The sequence below is a fragment of the Phaseolus vulgaris genome, chromosome 1 (genome assembly GCF_000499845.2).
Source record: "Phaseolus vulgaris cultivar G19833 chromosome 1, P. vulgaris v2.0, whole genome shotgun sequence".
Lineage (NCBI taxonomy): Eukaryota > Viridiplantae > Streptophyta > Magnoliopsida > Fabales > Fabaceae > Phaseolus > Phaseolus vulgaris.
The window spans coordinates 29,671,927-29,696,399 of record NC_023759.2 but is presented as its reverse complement, the minus strand read 5'-3'; the positions used below and the strand labels follow the sequence as shown (position 1 = coordinate 29,696,399).

The 24,473-nt window shown below is 37.4% G+C and overlaps 2 protein-coding genes across 2 annotated transcripts; both read right to left on the bottom strand.

The window, feature by feature from the left end:
* Window positions 1–8,280: 8,280 nt before the first annotated feature.
* On the bottom strand, window positions 8,281–9,093 carry LOC137815841 (uncharacterized). Its single transcript, XM_068618953.1, has one exon. The coding sequence runs from the start codon at window positions 9,091–9,093 to the stop codon at window positions 8,281–8,283; it is 813 nt and encodes a 270-aa protein (XP_068475054.1).
* Window positions 9,094–18,786: 9,693 nt separating this feature from the next.
* On the bottom strand, window positions 18,787–22,441 carry LOC137813874 (alpha-L-arabinofuranosidase 1-like). The gene is made up of 15 exons (XM_068616340.1): window positions 22,343–22,441; window positions 22,089–22,204; window positions 21,834–21,984; window positions 21,600–21,669; window positions 21,162–21,307; window positions 21,025–21,070; window positions 20,871–20,923; window positions 20,635–20,779; window positions 20,360–20,478; window positions 20,167–20,238; window positions 19,956–20,059; window positions 19,798–19,854; window positions 19,467–19,665; window positions 19,183–19,323; window positions 18,787–19,064 (listed from the first exon to the last, which is right to left on the bottom strand). Exons 1-15 carry the CDS (start codon window positions 22,418–22,420, stop codon window positions 18,966–18,968), a joined length of 1,596 nt encoding a protein of 531 aa, XP_068472441.1. The 5' UTR covers window positions 22,421–22,441; the 3' UTR covers window positions 18,787–18,965.
* Between the last annotated feature and the right edge of the window lie 2,032 nt (window positions 22,442–24,473).

Here is a 24,473-nt window from a genome sequence, read left to right as displayed (position 1 = left end):
TGAAACTGATTTCGAAAGTATTGAACTAATTTGTAATTCCTATTGTAGTTGTGAAGCTAATTTGAAAACTAAATCTTCTAAATGTGAATCTTGTAATGTTTTGGAAAAAAAAGAGTAAAAGTTCTTAAAGGTTAAAGGAGAAGTAGCAAAATTAACATTTGGGAAGTACAACATGGATGTCATCCTTAATGCTCAAAGAGATGTAAATGACAAATTTGGACCAGAATTTAAACCATTAGAAAAAGAAACAATTTATAAAAGGTCATATATATATATATATATATATATCACTACAACAATTATTACTTTAGGCAACAACATAAAACCGTAGTTTAAAGCATTAAAATCGTGGCCTAAAGTTTAAACAACGGTTTTTTAGCCATGATCGAGGTGAGAGTGGTCGTTTGTAATGCCACGATTTTTATAAAGACAACAATTTTAAAATCGTTGCCTAAAATCTTTATAACAACCACAATTTTAAAAGCGTTGCTTAAAGTATTGACAAAAAGAAAAATACATTTTTTTTTTAATTTTAAAGAAATTATTCATACAAAAATTCAGGATGGAAAGAATAAGTATTGAAGGATAATGTGTACCGAAATAAAAGTGATCCAACAATTGATTTACATCATTAATCTCAAATAACATTCCCCTATTTGGATAAAACTATTAAAGAGTTGTTCTCAAAAGGGTTAACTTATCAAGTATAGCATTTTAATATATAGTATAAATAAAACGGGGAAGTGTGAAAGAGAAAGGAAAAAAGAAGAAGAAGCAATGATCGATAAGAAAACTTCCATTGATGATTTTTCCATATTTTTGACCTACCCTCATTTTCTTCTATATAATAGGGGCATCAATATAAGTTTAGAGAAAAGCAAAATAAGAGGATGATGTATGATCCTACAGTTCCTATGCCCATATATATTGACTATTATGTACCCAAAACATAAAAAAAAAAAAAATGATAGAAAAGATCCAAAAACTAAGTGTTCATCAATCTCCCACTCGGATCACAAGATGAGTCACATGGCAACTTCTGATTCAGGCACGTAACTTAGTCTTTCTTCCCACCAACTTGGATTACATGAGGTGGTGAGAACTTCAGGACACTTGGAATATCGTTGGCAGTGATAGATATAGGCAGCCACCTTCATACAATCTCTACACTTCTTCAAAGCCATTAAATTCATTTGGTGTAGTCTTTAAATATGAAGATAAGAGCAACGGTTCGACTCTTTCAGATAAATTTTTTGTTCCCAATTCAACGAGTTCTTTAGCCTTAACGTTACTGAAATTTTAATCTCTTGGCACATAATGAACCTCGTCTGGTTCCTCGTATTCAACACCTGTAAAGACATAAATTAAGCATAATTGGGCCTTTCTTTAGACCATGTAATTAAAACATGATAAAACGTAACTCACCATTCTTGTTATTGTAGTAAAAGAGTATTTGGTCTATGTACAACAGGGTGAATACGAAGAACAATGTAACAATTAAAAGTACAATAGAGTTTAATTAAAGTGCTAATTTCATGGACAAATTTCATGCGCTCGTATTATTATTAAGACGAGCGTGAGGACCGTGCCGAAGTGCGGCAATGGTGTTCCGTCGTCGGTGGCAAACTCCGATCAGTGGAGTCTGGCTAGCAGTTGGAAAGTATAAATGGCGAGCAGGGGACGTTATGGTAGATATCGTGATTTGGGGTTTGCGGAAGCTTTCTCTAACTTCTTTTTCTCAAACTTTCCTCATGGTTTTGGAGAAACGGATATGGTTAAGGTTTTTTAAAAATGGGCAGGGTCAAGGATGACTTCATCTCATGAAAACTTAACAAATGGGGGAGGAGGTTCGGTTTTGTGAGATTTATCGAAGTGAAAAATGAGGTGTGTCTGGAAAGAGAACTCGACCAGATTTACATTGGCAACAGGAAACTTCATGTCAATATATCGAAATATCGTAGGCACCAGTTTGGAACGAATAGGGGAGAGTGGAGGGCCCCGTGGGAGCAGCACAAGGAGAGTCAAAAGGAGGTAAGGAAGCGACATCCAAAGGTTGCAGAGCCTAGAGGGAAACAAAGGAGCAAGGAGATTTGGGTGGAGAAGAAAGGCAATAGGTCCTTTGCTGAAGTTGTAGCAAGAGAGTCTCAAGAGAAGTGGAAGGGACCATCGTTTAGGACACAACAACTTTCTTCCCGTGGATGGAAAAAAGTGTTGTGGGGAAACTTGGTGATGGTATGGACTTTGATAAGTTTGGAGAGGAACTTGTGAACGGGGGAATGTCTATGGTAAGGGCGAGATTTTTGGGTGATGACTTGGTCCTGCTTACCCCAAAAGAAGGGGAAGTTATGGAGGACATTATGAATATTAACAAAGAGTGGTTTGATAGTGTGTTCATTAGCATTAACCCTTAGATGGTTATCAGTGGTGCAAGCCATAAATTTGTATGGGTGAGGTGTTACGGGGTACCCTTACCTTTCTGGAACAGGGATTGCTTCACCAAAGTGCTTGGAGAATTGTCTACGTCGGCATCGCTGATGTCCATAGATGACTCTACATTGTCATGGGAGGTTCTAGAATATGCAAGGCTTCGAGTCCGCATTGTGAATAATGGCAATGTTAAAATGGCGAGAAGAATGAAGATCAATAATCATATATGTAGTATTATTGTTGAGGAGGAACCTCTCGGGTTTAGTGGAGGAGGGTGCATTGTTTCTCTTTCTTGTGGTGACTCCTCTGATAGTGTTTCCTCTTCGGAAACATATGTTGAAGAAACAACCCTCTCGGTGAGGAGTGGTGTAAAGAAGACTCGATTAAGGGACGGCGAGGAATGGTGGTCAGATGGGGACGACGGTGGTGGAGAGGAGATGTGAGAAGGTGAACAGTTAACGTATAAGTCAACTTTTCCAATTGTGGGATCTTTCTTGAAAAACAATGGTAGTTAGGGGAAAGCTAGGATTTCTGTCACGAAAGAGGAAGGAAAGGGACGGTAAGGAACAAGATGGCATTGACTCTGTCAAATTCCTTGACTTAGCCTGTGAAGCTGCTTGTTATAGTAATCCTACACAATCTGATGTGGCTAAAGTGGTTGTAGACAGAGTGTTTCATTAACCAAAAGGTCACCTCCGAGCCTTTGGGTTGGGTTAGCACCTTAATGGCCCGGTTCTGTGAGGTGCCTTATACCTCAACCCAAGAGGATAAAAAAGATGGAGAGCATGTGGGTCAACCGAAGCAAGTGGCCTTCGGGAAAAGGGGTACAAAAGGTAATTTTGGCTATGGGAGAGAAAGCTCCTTAGGAGGTTTGCAGGTGAGTGGAAGCAATAAAGCCCAAAAGGTAACCTCTGAAAGAAGAACTCCAGAAACCCAGGCACCAGAGGGTGGTAGGTCGTATAAGAAGCAGGAGGGTAAAAGTCAACTCAATTGCCATGTTGTGCAAGGAGTCAGTGTTGATGACGGTGAGGTAGGGGTAACGTCGCCAGGCGAGTTGTATCCCCTTCAGCTAGGTGTGAACGGAGCAAACAAGAAATGCAAATCCAATTCCCCACCACGTCGGTGTAAAAAGAAAGGGCTCTCTGATGGAGATCAAGAAGAAGAAGAGAATGAGGTTGAAGTTGAAGATGCTCAAAGACATATTAGCTCATCATCATTTTTACCTCAAAGTTTTACAACGAGCAAAACTAAAGAATTAGGAAGTATAGACTTCAAATGTTTTCTCTTTTTGTAGTTTCTTTTGTATAAAATTTAAAAATACATAGAGTAGTGTTTAGGAAAGGTGCTAAAGAGGGAAACCTAAAGATACCTCTTGTGTAAAGCATCTATAGGCGTTAGTTTTAGGAAGAGTCTAGAAGGTGCCCCTTCACTCTCCATTTTAGGCGCTAGAAGTGGAAGAGTTGTAGGCAACCTTAAAAAGCTTCTCTTGTAAGCTTCTTTGTAAATCATGACCGGTCCTTTCTCTAATAAAAGGAGGGCTTGAGTCCTTGAAATAATAGAATTGATATTTTGAGTAAAGAACCTCTCCCAAATTGATGAGTGATTGAGAGACTTATGTCTTCTCCTCTTCTAGTCTCATCTTGAGTGCATTCTTGGAACCTCAAGTGGCGGCACCTACACTCATCTTGAAGCCTTTCATCCTTCAAGTGGCGTGCACATCTCCAAGAACTCCAACCACATAAGTTTCCTATTTCGTTTCATCTTCTTCATCCATTTTCATTCCAAAACAAATCCTAAAACATGTCTTTGATGTTTCTTTCCATTTCAATCGGTTAAACTTGCTTGTTTTGTGTTTCCATTCAGTAGTTCATCTTAGTTTGCTGTGACTTTCATTGAGTTTCCCAGTGTTTTAATCGGTTCATTTGTGTTTTAATCGGTTCATTTGCCATGTTATGGGTTTCTATATGAGTTTGGCTTGGTTACTTGTGATTTGGTGAGTTCTTGAATGATAAGAACATTGATCCAATTCTTAGAAAGTGCCTAATCATATTCCAACTCTTGTTGAATCCATAACATGTCCATATTTTTTTTTATCGACATAACATGTCCATATTATATCTCTATCATGTTATTGGAATCATATCATGTGGTATCATGAGTCTTAGGTTTGTTCTTGTTTGTGTTTAAGTTGTTTTGGCACTTTTAATTCAAGAACTTTACATTCTTGTTGTTACCTTTCTGTTTTAGGTTTATTTTTTGAGTTTTCTTGCTGTTTTCTTGTTTTTATTACATTGTGTTTGTGTCATTTTGAATTTTGAATCCTTATAAGTTTGTCAAAGTCATGTTTCTCCAAAAGTGTTATCAATTCTATGTAGTCCTTTTCTTGATAATTTTTGTTTCTTGATTTTGTTTTGAGTACAGTTTTATGTGTTTGCTTTCTTGATCCTTTGGTGCTTTTTCATTTTAGTTTTGAGTTCATACTTGTGTAATAGATCTATACAAGTTCTTAAACATAACTTCTATTATGTCTTTTGAAGTTCTTAATTCTGTTTTTAATTCCAGTTAGGTTTCCTCTGTTATCTTGAAAACGTGCTGACTGTTTCGATTTATTTCAATTTCTTGGCTTACTGGAAATTTCTGAAATTATGGATTTGAGTTCTTAAGAGTGTTATAAAGAAGTAGAAAAAAAGAAGTACATCAAAATTCCAAGTACAAAAAAAATGATAAATGAAATACGTCCAGTGTGTAATTCTGGCGAAAAAATACGGTAATCTGACAGTGATTTTGCAAAATTTATCACAATTAATTGGCTTACTGTTTTTGTGTAATTCCAGTGCTATTGTAGAGATAAGATCTGGAAATTTCTGTAGTTTAAATTTCTTAATCCAGTTTGCATTATACAGTTCCAGATAAATCTGTGAAGTCACGCACATTTTATAAAAAGAAATAAAAATATCCAGTAGTTCTGTTTTTTTTTCTTCATCTATTCTAGTGCTTTTCTTTAGGTTTCTTTTGTGTGCCATCCTTTAATTGAGTACCTTATTTTTCTTGCTTGTCTTTTCTTCACTATTCTTTGAGTTTGTCATATATCTTGTATTCCTTTTGCTATAGCCTTTTCTTGTTTACACCTTTTCTTGATTGTCTTTTATTGTGTCTTTAAGTTTTGTGGTGTATTGGCTTTGAGAAAGAGTGCTTTTTCTTTGACATATTTCATTTGAGAGTTACAAGACTTCAAGAGCAGATTGGTTGAGGGAAGTATTCTTTCTTGGAGTGCCTTGAGTGACTTTTAATTTTCAGTACATCTCTATAATTGTTCTTTTTGCTAACCTTGTTTTTTTTTTCTTAATATTGTTTGCTATTGTGTTTGCTGTTTTCTTTTAAAAATGGATACATATTCAAGTGCTGAATCTTCCAAACCACATTCTACTCATAAGGCTTATGTTCTTAATGAGTTAAAAGAAGCAAAACGAGCCCTTGCTCTCAAAGATGAAGCTATGCAAAAGTTAGAAGAAAGATTGGCTATCAAAGACGATGTTATGCAAAGGTTGGAAGAAAGATCTTTAAAAGTTGAATTGAAGCAAGAAAGATCTTCACATTCCATTTATGGAAGACATCATTCTTCTCGGCATTCTTCCAATGCTCACGGCTATGGAGAAGATTATAGAAGAAGGAGGCATCATCATCATTCCCATGGAGAAAGCCACCACCGTGAACAAAGACATCACCAAGAAGCTCTGGGTTCGTAGTGTATGTCGAATTCAGACAGTTCCACCGCCCATCGCGCCATCCTTCCCGCCACGTCTGGTTTTTGCAAAATCTTGCGGATTGGAAGGTCTGTCATTACTATCACGGTGAAGCTCTGGAAGTAGTGGCAGAGTCTTCTTGTAATAGGACCGAATTGATCGCCCTTTCTGTAACGGCGAAGTATAAACGGAGTAGGGTACCTAACTCTGGCTTGCACAACACCGGAGGGCTGGGCAAGTACTCCTTCAATTTGACGAATGGCTGTTCACACTCACGGGTCCAGACGAACCTGTTATTCCTCTTCAGGCACTAGAAATAAGGGTGACCCTTGTCTCCTCCTGCCGATACGAATCTGGACAGAACGGCCATGTGCCCTATCAACTGTTGCACCTCTTTTACTGAGATCGGGCTTCTCATAGCTATTATGGCAGCACACTTCTCGGGATTCGCCTCGATTCCTCGTTCAGTGAGTAGGAAACCCAAGAATTTCCCTGCCTCCACTCCGAACACGCACTTTTTCGGGTTCAACCTTAGCTTGTATTTTGCTATTGTAGTGAATAGCTCTTCCAGGTCAGTTATGTGTTGTTCCCTCTGCTGGGAGGTGACCACCATGTCATCTATGTATGCTTGGACATTCCGCCCTAACACGGGCGCTAGTACCCGGTCCATTAGTTGTTGGTAGGTGGCCCCTGCATTTTTTAGCTCAAAGGGCATGACCTTATAGCAATAACAAGATGACTCTGTCACGAATGCGGTCTTGCACTCATCCCTGGGGTGCATCATGATCTGGTTGTAGCCAGAGAAGGCATCCAGGAAGCTGAGTAACCTGAACCCAGAGGCACTGTCCATCAAGGCATCGATGTTGGGCAGCGGGTAAGAATCCTTTGGGCAAGCTTTGTTGAGATCCGTGAAGTCCACACACATCCTCCACTTCCCATTTGCTTTCTTTACCAGTACCACGTTGGCTACCCATTCGGGATACTGGATTTCCCTGATGTGGCCAACCTTCAACAGCTTCTCCGTTTCTTCCCGTATGACCTGACGCTTCTCTCCGTTGAACTTTCGTCTTCTCTGGCGGACAGACCAGACGTTGGGGTCCATAGTGAGGTGATGACACAGGAAATCAGAGTTAATACCGGGCATGTCGGCGGTGGACCATGCGAAGGCGTCGAGGTGTCGTGCTATGACCCCGACGACTTGATCCTACGACTCCTTACTCAAAGACTGCCCAAGTTTGAACATCTTTCCTCTGATCTCCTTCTCAACCACACCTCCAGCGGGCTCGGGCCGGTTTTCCCGGATGATCTCTTCACAGGTCACTCCGTCTTCCCTCGGCGGCCTGGTCGTGAAAGAGAACACCCCTCTCTTCGTCTTGAGGTTGTTCTCGTAACACTTCTTAGCCTCCCTTTGGTCAGACTTGATGGTGATCACTGCACCCTCGAGGAAAGGTAATTTCATCTTCATGTGTCTCGTGGAGGGAACTGCTCCCAACCTGTTCAAGGATGGTCTCCCCAACAGTATGTTGTAAGTCGATGGTGCGTTGACGATGAGGTACCTGATGCTAGCAGTGCGTGAAGACGTGTCGTCTGTGAATGTTGTCCTTAATTCGATATACCCGCGAACCTCCACCTCGTCCCCTACAACACCATACAAACACCCAGTGTAGGGCTTTAATTGGTCTATAGACAACTGCAAATGGTTGAAGGTTGTCAGGAACATAGCATCGGTCAAACTTCCTTGATTTACAAGGACACAGCGCACCCTTTTCCCGGTTGTAACTAGAGAAACTACCACTAGATCATTATCGTGAGGTATGACATCTCGGAGGTCGGCTTTCGTGAAGGTGAGGTCGACATTAGGAATTAGATCCGTGTGTAGTACTTCTGATGCCGTCACCCTTCGTGCATACTTTTTCCGCTGGGAGGCGGTGCATCCTCCTCCTGAGAATCCTCCCGAGATAGTGCTTACCTCTCCGTGAATAGGCACCTCGTTCCCCTGATCTGCTCCCGCAGCCGCCAACATCTAATCATCTGGTGCTTCTTGAAGGACTACCTTCAAGAAATCGCTATTTACCAATTCGTCTAGTTGTTGCGCCAAGGCCAAGCAATTTCATATGTAGTGGTCATTTGCTTGGTGAAATTCGCACCAAGCGTTCTTGTTGGGCCCCATCTTCCTATCGGTCTTCGCCGACACCTTCAGTCTCGCCGCTATGTTTGGGATAGCGATCAACTCCTTGAGCTCCATTTGGAAGTTATGTTTCGGGGAAGGATCCCTTCTTGTGCGTGCTCCCGCCTGGGCACACTCATAGGGTTTTTCCGCCTCTTTCTTCTTCGCGATCATTTCGTGGACCCTCATAGGCTGAGGTCGGGCGACTGCTCGAGGTCGGACAGGGCCGACGAGACCTTGCTTCTGCGTTACTCGATCATCTGCGGCTATGTGTGCTAGCGCTCGACGTCGAATCTCCGTGAACGTCTTCGGGTAAACCCGTAGCAATGATTTGCTGAAAGGCCCAGGTAGCATTCCCTTGACAAAGGCAGGAACTATAATGGCCTCATCAATGGGCTTCAATCGAACCACTTGAATCTCGAACCTGTTCAAGTAATCCTTCATGGATTCCCCCTGGTACTGCTTGACGTCAAAAACATCGTAAGAAAGTCGGGCGGGGGCCTTGTTTACAAGGTACTGTTCCCTGAACAGTGTGGCAAACTGATCGAAACTGGTGATGTGTCTGTCGGGAAGGCTAATGAACCACTCTAGCGTCGCGGCTGATAGTGTGCTCATGAGCATCTTGCAGTAGACGGTGTCAGATCCCCTGGTGAACATCATCTGGGTGTGGAATGCTGTGAGATGGGCCTCTGGGTCCTCTACTCCTGTGAAGGAGACCTTTGGACCTAGGGACGTTGTTGGTAAAGCAGCATTCATGATCGTTCGCGAGAATGGCATGGGACGTACCCTAAGTGGTACTAGTGGTGCACGTTCGTCCGCCGCGCGCCCGCCGCGCGCTCTCCTACTTGTTGTAGGTCCCTTCGCAGTTCCTCATTGGCCCTGCGCAATTCTGCGTTGTCCGCTCGGGAAGCCGCTACTTCTGCTTGGAGAGCGTGCATCGTATCCAAGATTTGTTGCGTCATCACGTTGTTTGCCCCGGAGGGTACCCTGCCCGCGGACCTAACAACTGCTTGTCTCGTACTCCTCATATTGTTGGTAAAGACTTTTAACGTAACTGTGAGTGGGACCTTGTTTTAACGGGCCCCACGGTGGGCGCCAAATGTTCCTTCCGATTGACTCGCTCCGCCGGTTGACTCTAACGACTCTTGCCTCCCTTCGGTCTTGCCTGAGAAACGTGCCTTCTTGATCAAGAAATCTCTCACCAGCAAAAGACAAAGGGGCGCCCTAGTGGCCGTTTGCACTCCGACGTTCAAGTCAGTGTTAGGGCAAAGAAACAACAAGTGTATATATTAGCTTCAGTCTTAAAAACTACGTACCTTACTAGGGTTTTGGACACCCTTTATATAGGCTGAAACTAGGGTTTACATTTGCGTCGTTACCCTTGATTAGGGTTCCTTGGAGAATGTCCTTGCGTAGCTATTCATAGAATATTAGCGTATTTGGCACATGAACTTCCCTTAACTTGAGTGCAACGAATGATAGAGTGGCCGCTTGGGTACCAACTTGTGCACCTATTCTCTAGCGCCATTATCTTCGTGGGTGCCCTAAGTATTCACGTCCCATGCATGCAACTTTCCTTGGAAACCCTAACCCGAATGGGCCCTAACGCCTCCTAGGATTATCCTTATGTGTTGTGCCACCATGATACACACCATGTGCATGGATCCCTCGTGACTTAGGCTTCCCACATATCTCATGTCTTTAACTATTAACTCATCGTGACTTCAAAGGTCCACCTTGCGTGGCCCTGCACATTGTTCAAATGACCGATGTCCGATCTTCTCCCTCTACTGGCGAGGTCCGCTATCGATCTCTAACATCGGGCTCAGGGTAGTAATATCAAAGACTAACCAAACCCCTGATAGGTGCGTCTGGGCTCACTTCACGTGGTTCCCTTTCATTACCAAGCATCGGTGCGCGATGTCTGAGGTCAGCCTCTGAGTCGATGACCGAGGACTGGTCGGGACACAAGCCCCCCAGTCTCGAGCTGTAATTTGTTTCAGCGAAGAGACTAAGTGATCGTGTTGCGCGACCTACGTGGCATTGAATAACGAGCATGAACAGTACACCGAAGTGACATCTCATCATTCTTTGCTAATCCACGTACACGTATAACGATCGATGGCTGAGACTTGTTGGCGCTCGAACTTCTTTGTGCACTGTTCAAACACTTTAACCTTTGAGTTCCCACCACTGTTTCATTACAATGAATTATATATCAAAGTCTCTTATTTCTATTATACGAGAAAGGATCATACAATGAATGTATGTTATTTTTCACCTTAACCGGTTGTCTTTGACATTTTTTCTACATAATGTTGTAGTTTAATCGATTAACACTAATATTAATCAATTGTTTTGTTTGTGTTGTGTTTCTTTATATGTTGTTTTTTTAATCCATTATTGTACGATTTAGTGGATTATTTGTGAGTGTTTTTGTCTTGAACCTTCTATTTTAATATTTTAGCATAAGTAATAATCTATTTTACCTTTGCATTCATTTAATTGGATTTGAAGAGTTATTTAATCGATTACCGAAAAATCAAATTGATTAATATTATCGTGAAGAGTTGTTATAGCGGATTAAAATGACTATGTTGTGTCCATAAATGCGTCTTAATTTCTAATAACCTAGATTTCATGGTAAAAATGTGAATCTTTTGGTCTTTAAATACTTTTGCAACATGATTAACCATTACAATTTACGAAAATCATGCTTTGTGTTAGTATTATTTAATCTCTAATTTTTTACTACTCTTCCACATACATTTCTTCTATGATGAGTTTTCCTTCTCATCCAGAAGTCAAGAGGGTTGCAATTCACAAAGGAAAAACCCAACTATATATAGACTTTTAGCATCCATAGAAGGATGTTTTAGTGAAGATTAATCAAGAAAATAGTTTAGAAAGTTTTGGAGTGATAAAAATTTCACTCATAGGTTTCTTACTTTGGATTACTTTAGAGAAGAAGGCTTCACTTTCTAAGAATTGAGAAGCCAAGGTTACTTAAAATTTCTTTTTTTTTATCAGCAAAGAATTAAGTAAATTTAAGAGGGACACTTGAGGGGTGTCCCAACCCTTATACAACACCAACAGAAACAAACCCAAAAGGGGCAACCTAGGGTTTATGAGAAAACAGAAAAAGACCAAACTGTAAAATAACTAGGTAATCCTGATTTTTAATCAGACCTTGGCCACAAAAGAACAAGCGTGAGCCAAGTCCATTTCCTCATAAAGCATCAAGAAAAATGGCCCCATTTCCTTCACATGGTGCCACAACAAAACAAACATGGGTAACCTTTGCTCCAGAATTCGTATAGTGGAAAAGGACAGAAAAAACTGAATGTACTTTCTATACAACACAAACCCAGAAAGTCAAACATAATGTAATACCTCCAAGGCCCACGATCCATCTATTCCAACGGAACCAACATCCCACTTTGACACTGCAAAGTAAGGAGTAGACTCCTTAGTATCACCTTGCAAAGGGATAGTAAACCCTATCACCCGAGCCAGTACACTGAGCCCAACTTGCTCCATTCTGAGCTATTACCTGGCACCCTTAGCAGCACCCAACCCATGCAACAACACCGTAAAGTTTAGTCCATCATTTCCTTACGCACTGCCATAGCAACAAAAATAACAGCCCGGCCTTGTCGCGTCTTCACAGTGGCTATTGTTCCAGCCAACCACATTCCCAACAAGGTGAAGGTACGAACAAACCAAACACCAACCCGTGCATTGTCTGTGCCAACAGATTGCTTTGAATAATTCTTACTAAATTCAGATAGCTATGTATAGTACCAATAGCACCCGAGCCAAAGCAGCTTTGTCCAACCTGTAATTCCCAACACCTGTAACCCAAAATTATGTAGACCAGAAATTAAGCAGAGAGTAAGATCACCAGTTTTTTAGTAAAAACCTGATATAAGCCTCCTATCACAAAGCAAACCAGCAGCCATCAGATTGTTCACCGATCCCTTACCTTGGGATCCCTATTACTTATAACTCTCGATACAAAGCATTGGATTCAAGATCCAATCTGTGAAAGAGTAATTAAACCTGTGAGCTTTATGCTTCATCCAAAGCCACGATTTAAGCTGAGCTTGTTGGAATACCTCTTCTACGTCAATGCCATCTTGTTCCTTACCGTCCCTTTCCTTCCTCTTTCGTGACAGAAATCCTAGCTTTCCCCTAACTACCATTGTTTTTCAAGAAAGATCCCATAATTGGAAAAGTTGACTTATACGTTAACTGTTCACCTTCTCACATCTCCTCTCCACCACCGTCGTCCCCATCTGACCACCATTCCTCGTCGTCCCTTAATCGAGTCTTCTTTACACCACTCCTCACCGAGAGGGTTGTTTCTTCAACATATGTTTCCGAAGAGGAAACACTATCAGAGGAGTCACCACAAGAAAGAGAAACAATGCACCCTCCTCCACTAAACCCGAGAGGTTCCTCCTCAACAATAATACTACATATATGATTATTGATCTTCATTCTTCTCGCCATTTTAACATTGCCATTATTCACAATGCGGACTCGAAGCCTTGCATATTCTAGAACCTCCCATGACAATGTAGAGTCATCTATGGACATCAGCGATGCCGACGTAGACAATTCTCCAAGCACTTTGGTGAAGCAATCCCTGTTCCAGAAAGGTAAGGGTACCCCGTAACACCTCACCCATACAAATTTATGGCTTGCACCACTGATAACCATCTAAGGGTTAATGCTAATGAACACACTATCAAACCACTCTTTGTTAATATTCATAATGTCCTCCATAACTTCCCCTTCTTTTGGGGTAAGCAGGACCAAGTCATCACCCAAAAATCTCGCCCTTACCATAGACATTCCCCCGTTCACAAGTTCCTCTCCAAACTTATCAAAGTCCATACCATCACCAAGTTTCCCCACAACACTTTTTTCCATCCACGGGAAGAAAGTTGTTGTGTCCTAAACGATGGTCCCTTCCACTTCTCTTGAGACTCTCTTGCTACAACTTCAGCAAAGGACCTATTGCCTTTCTTCTCCACCCAAATCTCCTTGCTCCTTTGTTTCCCTCTAGGCTCTGCAACCTTTGGATGTCGCTTCCTTACCTCCTTTTGACTCTCCTTGTGCTGCTCCCACGGGGCCCTCCACTCTCCCCTATTCGTTCCAAACTGGTGCCTACGATATTTCGATATATTGACATGAAGTTTCCTGTTGCCAATGTAAATCTGGTCGAGTTCTCTTTCCAGACACACCTCATTTTTCACTTCGATAAATCTCACAAAACCGAACCTCCTCCCCCATTTGTTAAGTTTTCATGAGATGAAGTCATCCTTGACCCTGCCCATTTTTAAAAAACCTTAACCATATCCGTTTCTCCAAAACCATGAGGAAAGTTTGAGAAAAAGAAGTTAGAGAAAGCTTCCGCAAACCCCAAATCACGATATCTACCATAACGTCCCCTGCTCGCCATTTATACTTTCCAACTGCTAGCCAGACTCCACTGATCGGAGTTTGCCACCGACGACGGAACACCATTGCCGCACTTCGGCACGGTCCTCACGCTCGTCTTAATAATAATACGAGCGCATGAAATTTGTCCATGAAATTAGCACTTTAATTAAACTCTATTGTACTTTTAATTGTTACATTGTTCTTCGTATTCACCCTGTTGTACATAGACCAAATACTCTTTTACTACAATAACAAGAATGGTGAGTTACGTTTTATCATGTTTTAATTACATGGTCTAAAGAAAGGCCCAATTATGCTTAATTTATGTCTTTACAGGTGTTGAATACGAGGAACCAGACGAGGTTCATTATGTGCCAAGAGATTAAAATTTCAGTAACGTTAAGGCTAAAGAACTCGTTGAATTGGGAACAAAAAATTTATCTGAAAGAGTCGAACCGTTGCTCTTATCTTCATATTTAAAGACTACACCAAATGAATTTAATGGCTTTGAAGAAGTGTAGAGATTGTATGAAGGTGGCTGCCTATATCTATCACTGCCAACGATATTCCAAGTGTCCTGAAGTTCTCACCACCTCATGTAATCCAAGTTGGTGGGAAGAAAGACTAAGTTACGTGCCTGAATCAGAAGTTGCCATGTGACTCATCTTGTGATCCGAGTGGGAGATTGATGAACACTTAGTTTTTGGATCTTTTCTATCATTTTTTTTTTTTTTATGTTTTGGGTACATAATAGTCAATATATATGGGCATAGGAACTGTAGGATCATACATCATCCTCTTATTTTGCTTTTCTCTAAACTTATATTGATGCCCCTATTATATAGAAGAAAATGAGGGTAGGTCAAAAATATGGAAAAATCATCAATGGAAGTTTTCTTATCGATCATTGCTTCTTCTTCTTTTTTCCTTTCTCTTTCACACTTCCCCGTTTTATTTATACTATATATTAAAATGCTATACTTGATAAGTTAACCCTTTTGAGAACAACTCTTTAATAGTTTTATCCAAATAGGGGAATGTTATTTGAGATTAATGATGTAAATCAATTGTTGGATCACTTTTATTTCGGTACACATTATCCTTCAATACTTATTCTTTCCATCCTGAATTTTTGTATGAATAATTTCTTTAAAATTAAAAAAAAAATGTATTTTTCTTTTTGTCAATACTTTAAGCAACGCTTTTAAAATTGTGGTTGTTATAAAGATTTTAGGCAACGATTTTAAAATTGTTGTCTTTATAAAAATCGTGGCATTACAAACGACCACTCTCACCTCGATCATGGCTAAAAAACCGTTGTTTAAACTTTAGGCCACGATTTTAATGCTTTAAACTACGGTTTTATGTTGTTGCCTAAAGTAATAATTGTTGTAGTGATATATATATATATATATATATATATATATATATATATGACCTTTTATAAATTGTTTCTTTTTCTAATGGTTTAAATTCTGGTCCAAATTTGTCATTTACATCTCTTTGAGCATTAAGGATGACATCCATGTTGTACTTCCCAAATGTTAATTTTGCTACTTCTCCTTTAACCTTTAAGAACTTTTACTCTTTTTTTTCCAAAACATTACAAGATTCACATTTAGAAGATTTAGTTTTCAAATTAGCTTCACAACTACAATAGGAATTACAAATTAGTTCAATACTTTCGAAATCAGTTTCAAGATTTCAATTTTCCTCTTTTAATTACTTCACTTTATTTTTTAACCATTTATCCTCTTCCTTTAATATATTGTTTATAAAATAGTCTTTTTACTTCTTCATACATTTCAATAAAGGCATCAAGAATTTTTTTTTTTACTTATATTTTCATAAGAGTAAGGCCACTTACGCTATTGGTTTCAAAACTTTGATCGGCCAATAAACATAGGTTTGTTTCTTCTCTACTGTTTATTTCAGAACAACAAGAGTGATTGTGTTCCAATATGTTAGTCAGTAGTGATTACATTTCAAATAATACTCAACCTTAAACAATAGTAATTATATTTCAAAAAATACTTAACCTTAAACAATAGTAATTATATTTCAAAGAATACTCCATCTTATTTAGAAGCAGTTGCAGTCGAAATAATAATAAATTTCAGCTAAGAGTAATTAGGTCCAAAAAATACTGACATTATATTTTATGAGACTACAACTAACAGAAGAAGGAGATTCCTTTTTAAAAAAAGATTTAGAAAAACTTTTGACAAGACATCTATGAGGTTAAAATTGCATCGATTGTATTTCATTCAACGTTGTAATTACGAAAAATCACTTTATAGTGAGTCCATCGAGCCAAAACTATGTTTGGATGTTCTCATGAGACATTGATATTTTGAAAATGTTTAAAAGATTTTAATATAAAAATAAAGACTCCTTTCTTATTATGTATTCTACTTGTTCTTTATATATTTGCACTTGAAATAAAGACTTAAGGATTTTGAAATGAAGATTGATATAAATAATTAACTATAATCTTACCATTAACACGACAAGGTAAAATAATTCTTACAGTATTTTCAAGGAATTTGCAAGTACATCAAATGGTTGATCTTATTCTTAGATTTCATGAACTCAACTAAATAATCATTAAGATTTTTATACGGGCATCAATTTTAATCAAAGAACATAATGTTACCATGCTAATCAAAATACATGAGAGTGAGAAAGATGAAACTCAATCCCTATTTTTCCAATTGAAGAAACGAACTCTTTGTCTTGTTTTCTTATTAATCATTGTCATCCCAATCATTTCCAAAAAGCTTTATTATTCAGTTGTATATTTAACGAATATTTTACTTGATTATTCAATTGTTCCTTGTGGGATCGATATCCGTCCTTATGAACACATTATTACTTCTACAACGCGGTGCACTTGCCGTAAAAAGTCATTAAGTTTTTTTTTGTTAACTTTCTAAAGAGTGTTGTTATCATATGCATGGTTGTTAAGTTTCTTGATTAAGAGACTGCAGTGACCTTTGGCCTCCATGACCTATTTAAACTTTTCAAATTTTTTTTATTAAGTTCCTCAGCATTGAAAACTCTTTTAGAGCAACCACATGATTGACCACAAGTGTAAATCTTTTTTGCACATCATATATGCTTTCACCCTTCTGCATTTTGAACATCTTATATTATTGGATTAAGGTTATCCTTCTTGATCTTTTAACCTCTTTTATATCCTTATGGGTAACCTCCAAGACTTCCCATATTTCTTTAGCATTTTTACAAATTGAGATCTTATAAAACTCATCAAGTGTAAGTGTATAGGCAATGATGTTTCTGGCCTTAACATCATCATATTGCACTTTTCTTGCTTCATCAATTGTCTAAAGAGAACAAAATCTTTTTCCTCCTCGATATTATTAATAACATGCATAGGAATAAATGGACAATTCAAGCCAGCATCCCAAATACATCTATTAGTTGATTACCAGAATATTTGTATTTTGACTTTCAACAAAAGTTCACAACAAAGCAGTGGAGGCCAATTTATATCCGGATCTTTGTTTTGAAAAACTTTCATAAACCTTCTCTGAGGCCAAATGTTATAAAATAAAGAATGGCTTGTTTAAACCAAGGAGGGACTTAAATTGGTTTATTGACTTTTTTCTAAAAAACCTGCCTTCTTGAAGTTCTTATAAAAATTGTTTTAAGACTGAAAAGCTTAATGCAATTATAATGGAAGCAAGATTGATACAAGAATGGATTGTGACATAATTAAAAGAATATAGGCAAGAAAAGAATATACAAAATATTTTATACTTCTTCAGAACAACAAGAATGATTGTGTTCCAATATCTTAGTAAATAAACATAGGTTTGTTTCTTCTCTACTGTTTATTTCAGAACAACAAGAGTGATTGTGTTCCAATATGTTAGTCAGTAGTGATTACATTTCAAAGAATACTCAATCTTAAACAATAGTAGTTACATTTCAAAGAATACTCAACCTTAAACAATAGTAATTGCATTTCAAAGAATACTCGATCTTATTTAAAAGAGTTGCAGTCGAAATAATAATAAATTTCAATTAAGAGTAGTTAGGTCCAAAAAATACTGACATTATATTTTATGAGACTACAACTTACTGAAGAAGGAGAGTTCATTTTAAAAAAAGATTTAGAAAAACTTTTGACAAGACTGTGGTTAAAATTACATCGATTGTATTTCATTAAACGTTGGTATTACGAAAAATCGCTTGATAGTGAGTATATCAAGCCAAAACTATGTTTGGATGTTCTCCTGAGACGTTGATATTTTGAAAATGTTTAAAAGGTTTTAATACAAAAATCGAGACTCCTTTCTTATTATGTGTTCTACTTGTTCTTTATATATTTGCACTTACTTGTAATAAAGACTTAAAGGATTTTGAAATGAAGATTGATATAAATAATTAACTATAATCTTACCATTAACACGACAAGGTAAAACATCTTGTAGTGTTTTCAAAGAATTTGCAAGTACATCAAATGGTTGATCTCATTCTTAGATTTCATGAACTCAACTAAATAATCATTAAGATTTTTATACAAATTTTATCTTAAGTGTTTGATTTAAAACAACTTCATATTACTAAGAGGGTAAACCTTCATAGTTGACTTCCCCTCTTGAAACTTCACACTTTCATTCCTAGAAAAAAAAATATTGGAAAAAATAATAACTTATTAACAATAGTGATTTGGTGATGATAGTATAATAATTAAAAAAAACATAGTTCACTGTATGATTATGAATTTAAATATTAAAAAAAATGAAAATTTCAATAACCATCACACTAACCATATCACATTTAAAGTTCTGGGTCCGGTCTTAGAATGAAAAATAGAAACTACTAAAAAAATATATTTCATTTGGACACATTTAACTTAATCTGATGTTAATACACTTACACTTTAATAATTAATATTTTCTTTATTTAAAATTATGAGACAATAGATAAAAATGGAGGAAAGAGAATAAAAGGAGAAAAAGGAGAAAATAAAATAAAATTGGATGAGTAATGTATTAAAGATAACTATAGAGAAACATTACATAAAGGCATCCTAAAAAATTTAAATGGAAAGCAATAGGCCATATATTACAATTATTGATAATATAAAAAAGGGCACACAATCTCTTAATTTTTTACATTACTCATTCCTGTGTAGTAATTATCCTCTAATAAACTAACAAATCAAATGATGTGACTGAATAGGGAGAAACAATTGCACGTATCTTCCTTTTAACATTCACTGCGGAACTTGTTTGTGGCACCACCTGCATTTAAAATCAAAAGACCATAAATTATAAATCACATGATTTGTTTACGTAAGTTAGGCCAACATTAAATATTTTTTGTTACTCTTTTGAATTCAACAAACTTAGCAAATGGTACCTTGGTAGGCTGTGAGAAAGAATTCTCATCCATTACGTTGGTTGATGTAATCACTGTCTTTACAGAACGAAATAGTTGCATTTTTGAGAACCCACGCGTGCGTATGTAAAGTGTCTCTGTGGCTGCTCCGAAGTTCACTACCTGTGCAAATCAAAATCAATAACTCATAAACATAGATATATTGATCAAAGATCAAATAAAGGTAATCCAAGACATGTTTTTTGACATTCTAGCACATTAGAAACAGTCATAATCACAATTGAGTTGAAAAAGTCACCTCTTACCTTTATTCTTATGTATTTTTTCTCATATGGAGAATTTTGCCAACTAATTGCAGATGCAATAAGTTTATTAGATGAAGCTGTTTTGAGTTTTGAGTGCATAAGTTTTGCTCCACTAGACTCAATAAAAAGCTTTTGCACCCAATAGCTAGGTGTTCCATAGAGCTGATAAGAGTCGAACACAATTGCATCGGGGATCCATCTGATATGACACACGTTTGTGCAAACTCATGTTATATATGTCATTGTGGAATTTACAAATAATTGCACACAAAACCTTCAAAGTGTTTTGTTCTAGGTAGACAAAAAAATGTGATAATTGGTAGAGACTTACTTCCTGTCGTTTATATTTGAGAAAAGTGGTGCATAAGAAACCATGTCGACAACATCACTGCATTAGCAAAAAAAATGTAACAAATGAAAAATTGTACGTGGTTAATGTAAAAACTAAAAACACTTCATAAAACATAAACTACATTAATAAAAGTAAACCTGTTCTTTTCTAGGCCAATAAGAAATGCAGCTTCTGCCAAAGCAGCCAGAAGACTTCCATTTCCAGCATCTTGTCTCCATACAGCATACTCACTCACGAAAGCCTATAGAAGAATATATATTAATTATTTATGTATCAAACTGTGCATAAATTTACAATCCATAAATAGCGAATAACATAGTGTTCATTAAAACTAAAACTTGATCAAACCTTTGGTCCAGATCGTGACGTGTGATCGAATTGAGTAGACTTAGAAAATAAGTCCGTCGAGTTTGTATAAATCTAATGAAAATAAACATTAAAGGGATAAGTTGACAAATGAAACAAGACAAATAAGCATGTTTTTCCAAATTTGAATCAACAAAGAAAGTTTAAGAATTAACATATCGAAGTGTATCATTACATGAAAATCGAACAAATCAGCTGGATGGTTTAATTTTGTGCTAGAAGCATCACAATTTGAGATCATTTTCATATCTGGGTAGGCAATTTTTATAGCATCATAGAACTTAAGGTAATTTCCTGCAAAAACAAAAGGGTATACAAATGTCAGTAGTTAAATCTATAAATTTATAATCGTGAAATATCAAATGAGTCAAGTAAAACAAGTTTTTACGTACAACATATATGAGAAGTTTAAGACATGCATGTGCTTAAATAATAATAAAGTGCATTTACCTTGATAATTCGAAAACTCACAATCTTCATTTCCAATGGCAACATATCTCAAATCAAATGGTTTTGGATGTCCCAATCTAGCTCTAACAGAACCCCATTTTGATTCAGGAGATCCTCTTGCAAATTCAATGCCATCAAGGGCATCCTATTAATGGAGAGATTTCAAAACAATGGTAAATAACATGTATTGTTTCATAAATACCTAAAAAGAAATGAGTACGAGAAGAAAATTATACTTGCACATAAGGTGCTAAATTTTTTGTATTAATTTCTTCATGACGGCTGAAGCCTAAAATGAGACATTCAAATAGTTAGAAAACAAAAGATAAAATCAAATATATGTGTTGTTAAGAATGAATTTGAGCTAAGGCAAGAAGAACATATATATACCAGCGTTGAACACCCATATGGGCAATGCACCAAGGTCCTCTACTAGCTGCTCAAGAAATATTAAATTATTATATTTATTCAACTATAAGGTATGGCAAATTTAAAACCATAGTTATAAAAGAAAAATATATACACACTTGGAGATACTCTAAATAACCAATTCCATCATCACTCCAATAGTTCCAAATATCATTGTAGTGTCCTGGTCTCTCTTCCCATGGTCCAATTGTATCTTTCCACATATAGTGATTCTTGAGATAGTCTCCTTCAACATACGTTCCACCTTATGCAATGGACATGGATAAATAGAGTTAATTAGGTCTCAGGATTTTTAAGTGAATCTTATATATTTCTACCTCACTATTTTTAATTACATGTGAAACTGCTGCACAACTAAAATCTAGGGTTTATTTTACCATCATGACACTAAGTTTATTTTAATGATTTATAGTTCTATACAAACATATTTAAGTACTTAATCAATTATATTATTTAATGAGGATTGAACGTATAAAGGTCCCTAGAAGAAAATTTGTATGTCAAACCTCCCTTGGAATCATAGAATTTGGACATACCAGGAAATCTGACAAATTTTGGTTTCAAATCTGCCACCATTTGAAAAAGATCCTTTCGGTAGCCATGACCCTGCTTGAAGAGAAGATTGAATTGATGTGAAGGAATTAGCATATTCTTATTCATTCTTTAGATGATAAAAGAGAATTAATCTATCATTATTGATCCAAAAACTTTCTTAAAATTTAATAGTTGCATTTGTTGATTTATAAGGTGTGTTTGTTTGTTGTACTAACCATGTAAGTGTCCAATGGCATCACTGACACTTGGTCTAACAAGTAACTTCCTTCATTGGTTGTGGTTATTTGAAGACTTGAATAGTGATTGGTAGCGTTTGCTTCCACCACCGTCTCCACCCTTTTCCATTTTCCATCTTCAGAAATTTCTCTGAATCATCACAACAAATATTTTTAAGTTAGTATTATTTAATGTCATTAAAAAAATTAGAATTTCCACAATGTCTTCTAAGCATATAAAAATGATAAACTTACGTGATATTTGATACCATGTTTATAACATCAACACCCGTGAATGAAAGTTGAAAATCAAACTCTCCTTCTGATTTAACATGATACACCACCTTGTACAATTTCCCTTGCTCGATATTCTGAACATGAAAAGGAGTAATTTTAGAAGGAGAAAAGTTAGTTCATATAATATAAACTAATAATACATTTTCTTATGAAAATAAAAGTTCTATAATATGTGTGTGTGTGAATATGAAGTATATATTAATCTTGCTTACCATGCCCCAATAACCAGGGTTAGAAATACCAACGCCACCAATTGGACAAGGGTTCTGATCACTACAATACACCTCCATTTGTAATGCAGCTTTATTACGTTCAAAGCATGAGGAATAGTTAATTGATTTTTTATCAGCAAATAGCAATGAAATTAAATAAGACCACTTCAGGGGTGGTCCAACCCTTATACAACAAAACAGATTTTCTCAAAGAGCCTTTCCATCTACATATCAACCAAAAGACCTCCTACTCTCTTTCCCATCTCAATCAATAATAAAAGAAACCCAGAAACAACCTTTTACATAAAAACTAAACAGAATACATACATACCAAGGGTTCAAGACACCAATCAGAGAATGAGAAATTAGCTGACGGTATCTTTGATGAGATCCATGACCAAACCTTAATCTGTGTTAGAGAGAAAATTTCAGTGTGATCAACCACTCCACCTTTAAATAAACAATTATTCCTGTGCCTCCATATCTCACTAACCAACGCAATCCACAGGTTTCCCATAATAAGATTAACTGAAATAGGTGCATCCAGAATCTTAAAATGTTCAAAATGAGACCCAGGATCCATACAATCCACTGATCTTATTCCTAACCAGTTATAACAGAGATTCCAAATTAGCCAAGCAACTCTGCATTCGCAAAACAAATGATTTGTTGTCTCCTCTGACCTCCTACACAAGCAACACAAATTACTCTCGATCTCAATTCCTCTTCTCTCTATATTAACCCTACAAGCAACCTTGTTTTCAATCACTCTCCAAGCTGTGACTTGAGCTGAGGGAAGCGCCTTAATTTTCCAGAAAAATTTATACCTTCTTAAGTCTTCCTCACTACCTTCTCCCCTTAAAAACCCATAAGCGGACTTAACTGAAAACTCAGTTGAATCGCTATCCTTCCAAACCCAACTATCCACTGTTTCTGTCTCTAGTGTCTTATTAGAGATCAACTCTAAAAGTTGACTTTCTTGCTCCTCTTCCCAAGCGAACAGACCCCTTCTCCACCTTAAGTTCCACTTCCACGTCCCGTTTTCCCACAATCCACAATCACATAAAACTGCCTCCTTATTAACAGATAAAGAATATAGCCTTGGAAAAGTGCTCTTCAATTCTTCTGAGACAATCCAATTGTCTGACCAAAACATAATCTCTCTCCCGTTTCCGACCTCCAAATTCAAACGATCTTCAAACTTCCCTCCCCAATCCTCAGACCTCCAGACCTTCCTTAAATCTCTCCACCACAAAGAGACCTTACTTTTATTATCTCGCTGCTCCTTCAAACCTCTCCATCCTCCATACTTAGATTCCAATACCTCCTTCCACAACCCTCCTGCTTCTGTTTTCAGGCGCCATATCCATTTTCCCATCAGAGCCAAATTAAACTGTCTGACATTTATAATACCAAGCCCTCCTGCTTCCTTAGGTTTACAAACCTTATCCCATGCCGCCCAGGCAATCTTCCTTCCATCTGACCCCCATCCCCACAAAAAATTCCTCTGCAGACTCACAATCTTCTTTAAAACAATAGACGGAATCTTAAAAAGAGAAAGATAAAACAGTGGTATTGACGACAAGACTGACTTAATTAAACAAATCCTCCCCGCCATCGAGATAAATCTTCCTTTCCACCTGCCTAACCTTTTCTTTACCCTGTTAACCACCTCATCCCAGAACTCACCCCTCTTATGACATCCCCCTACAGGCATCCCCAAATATTTAAAAGGAATGCTCATTACCTCACAATTTAGAATTTTCGCAAAGTGAAGAATCTCCGTCTGCTCCACCCCAATCCCACCAAGTCTACTCTTGGAAAAATTCACCTTAAGACCAGATGCCAATTCAAAACAGTTCAACATAACCTTTAAATTAAAAACACTTTTGCTCTTTGCCTTACAAAAGAACAAAGTGTCATCAGCATACTGAAGCATATTTACTTTTACCGACTTATTTCCAATCTCCAAGCTCTCAATCAAGTCCTTCTCTACTGCAGTTCTAGATACCCCAGCTAACCCTTCGGCCGCAATAAGAAACAAGAATGGAGCTAATGGATCACCTTGTCTCAGCCCTTTCTTCGGAATAAACTCCTTAGTAGGACTCCCGTTTACGAGAATTGACATCGA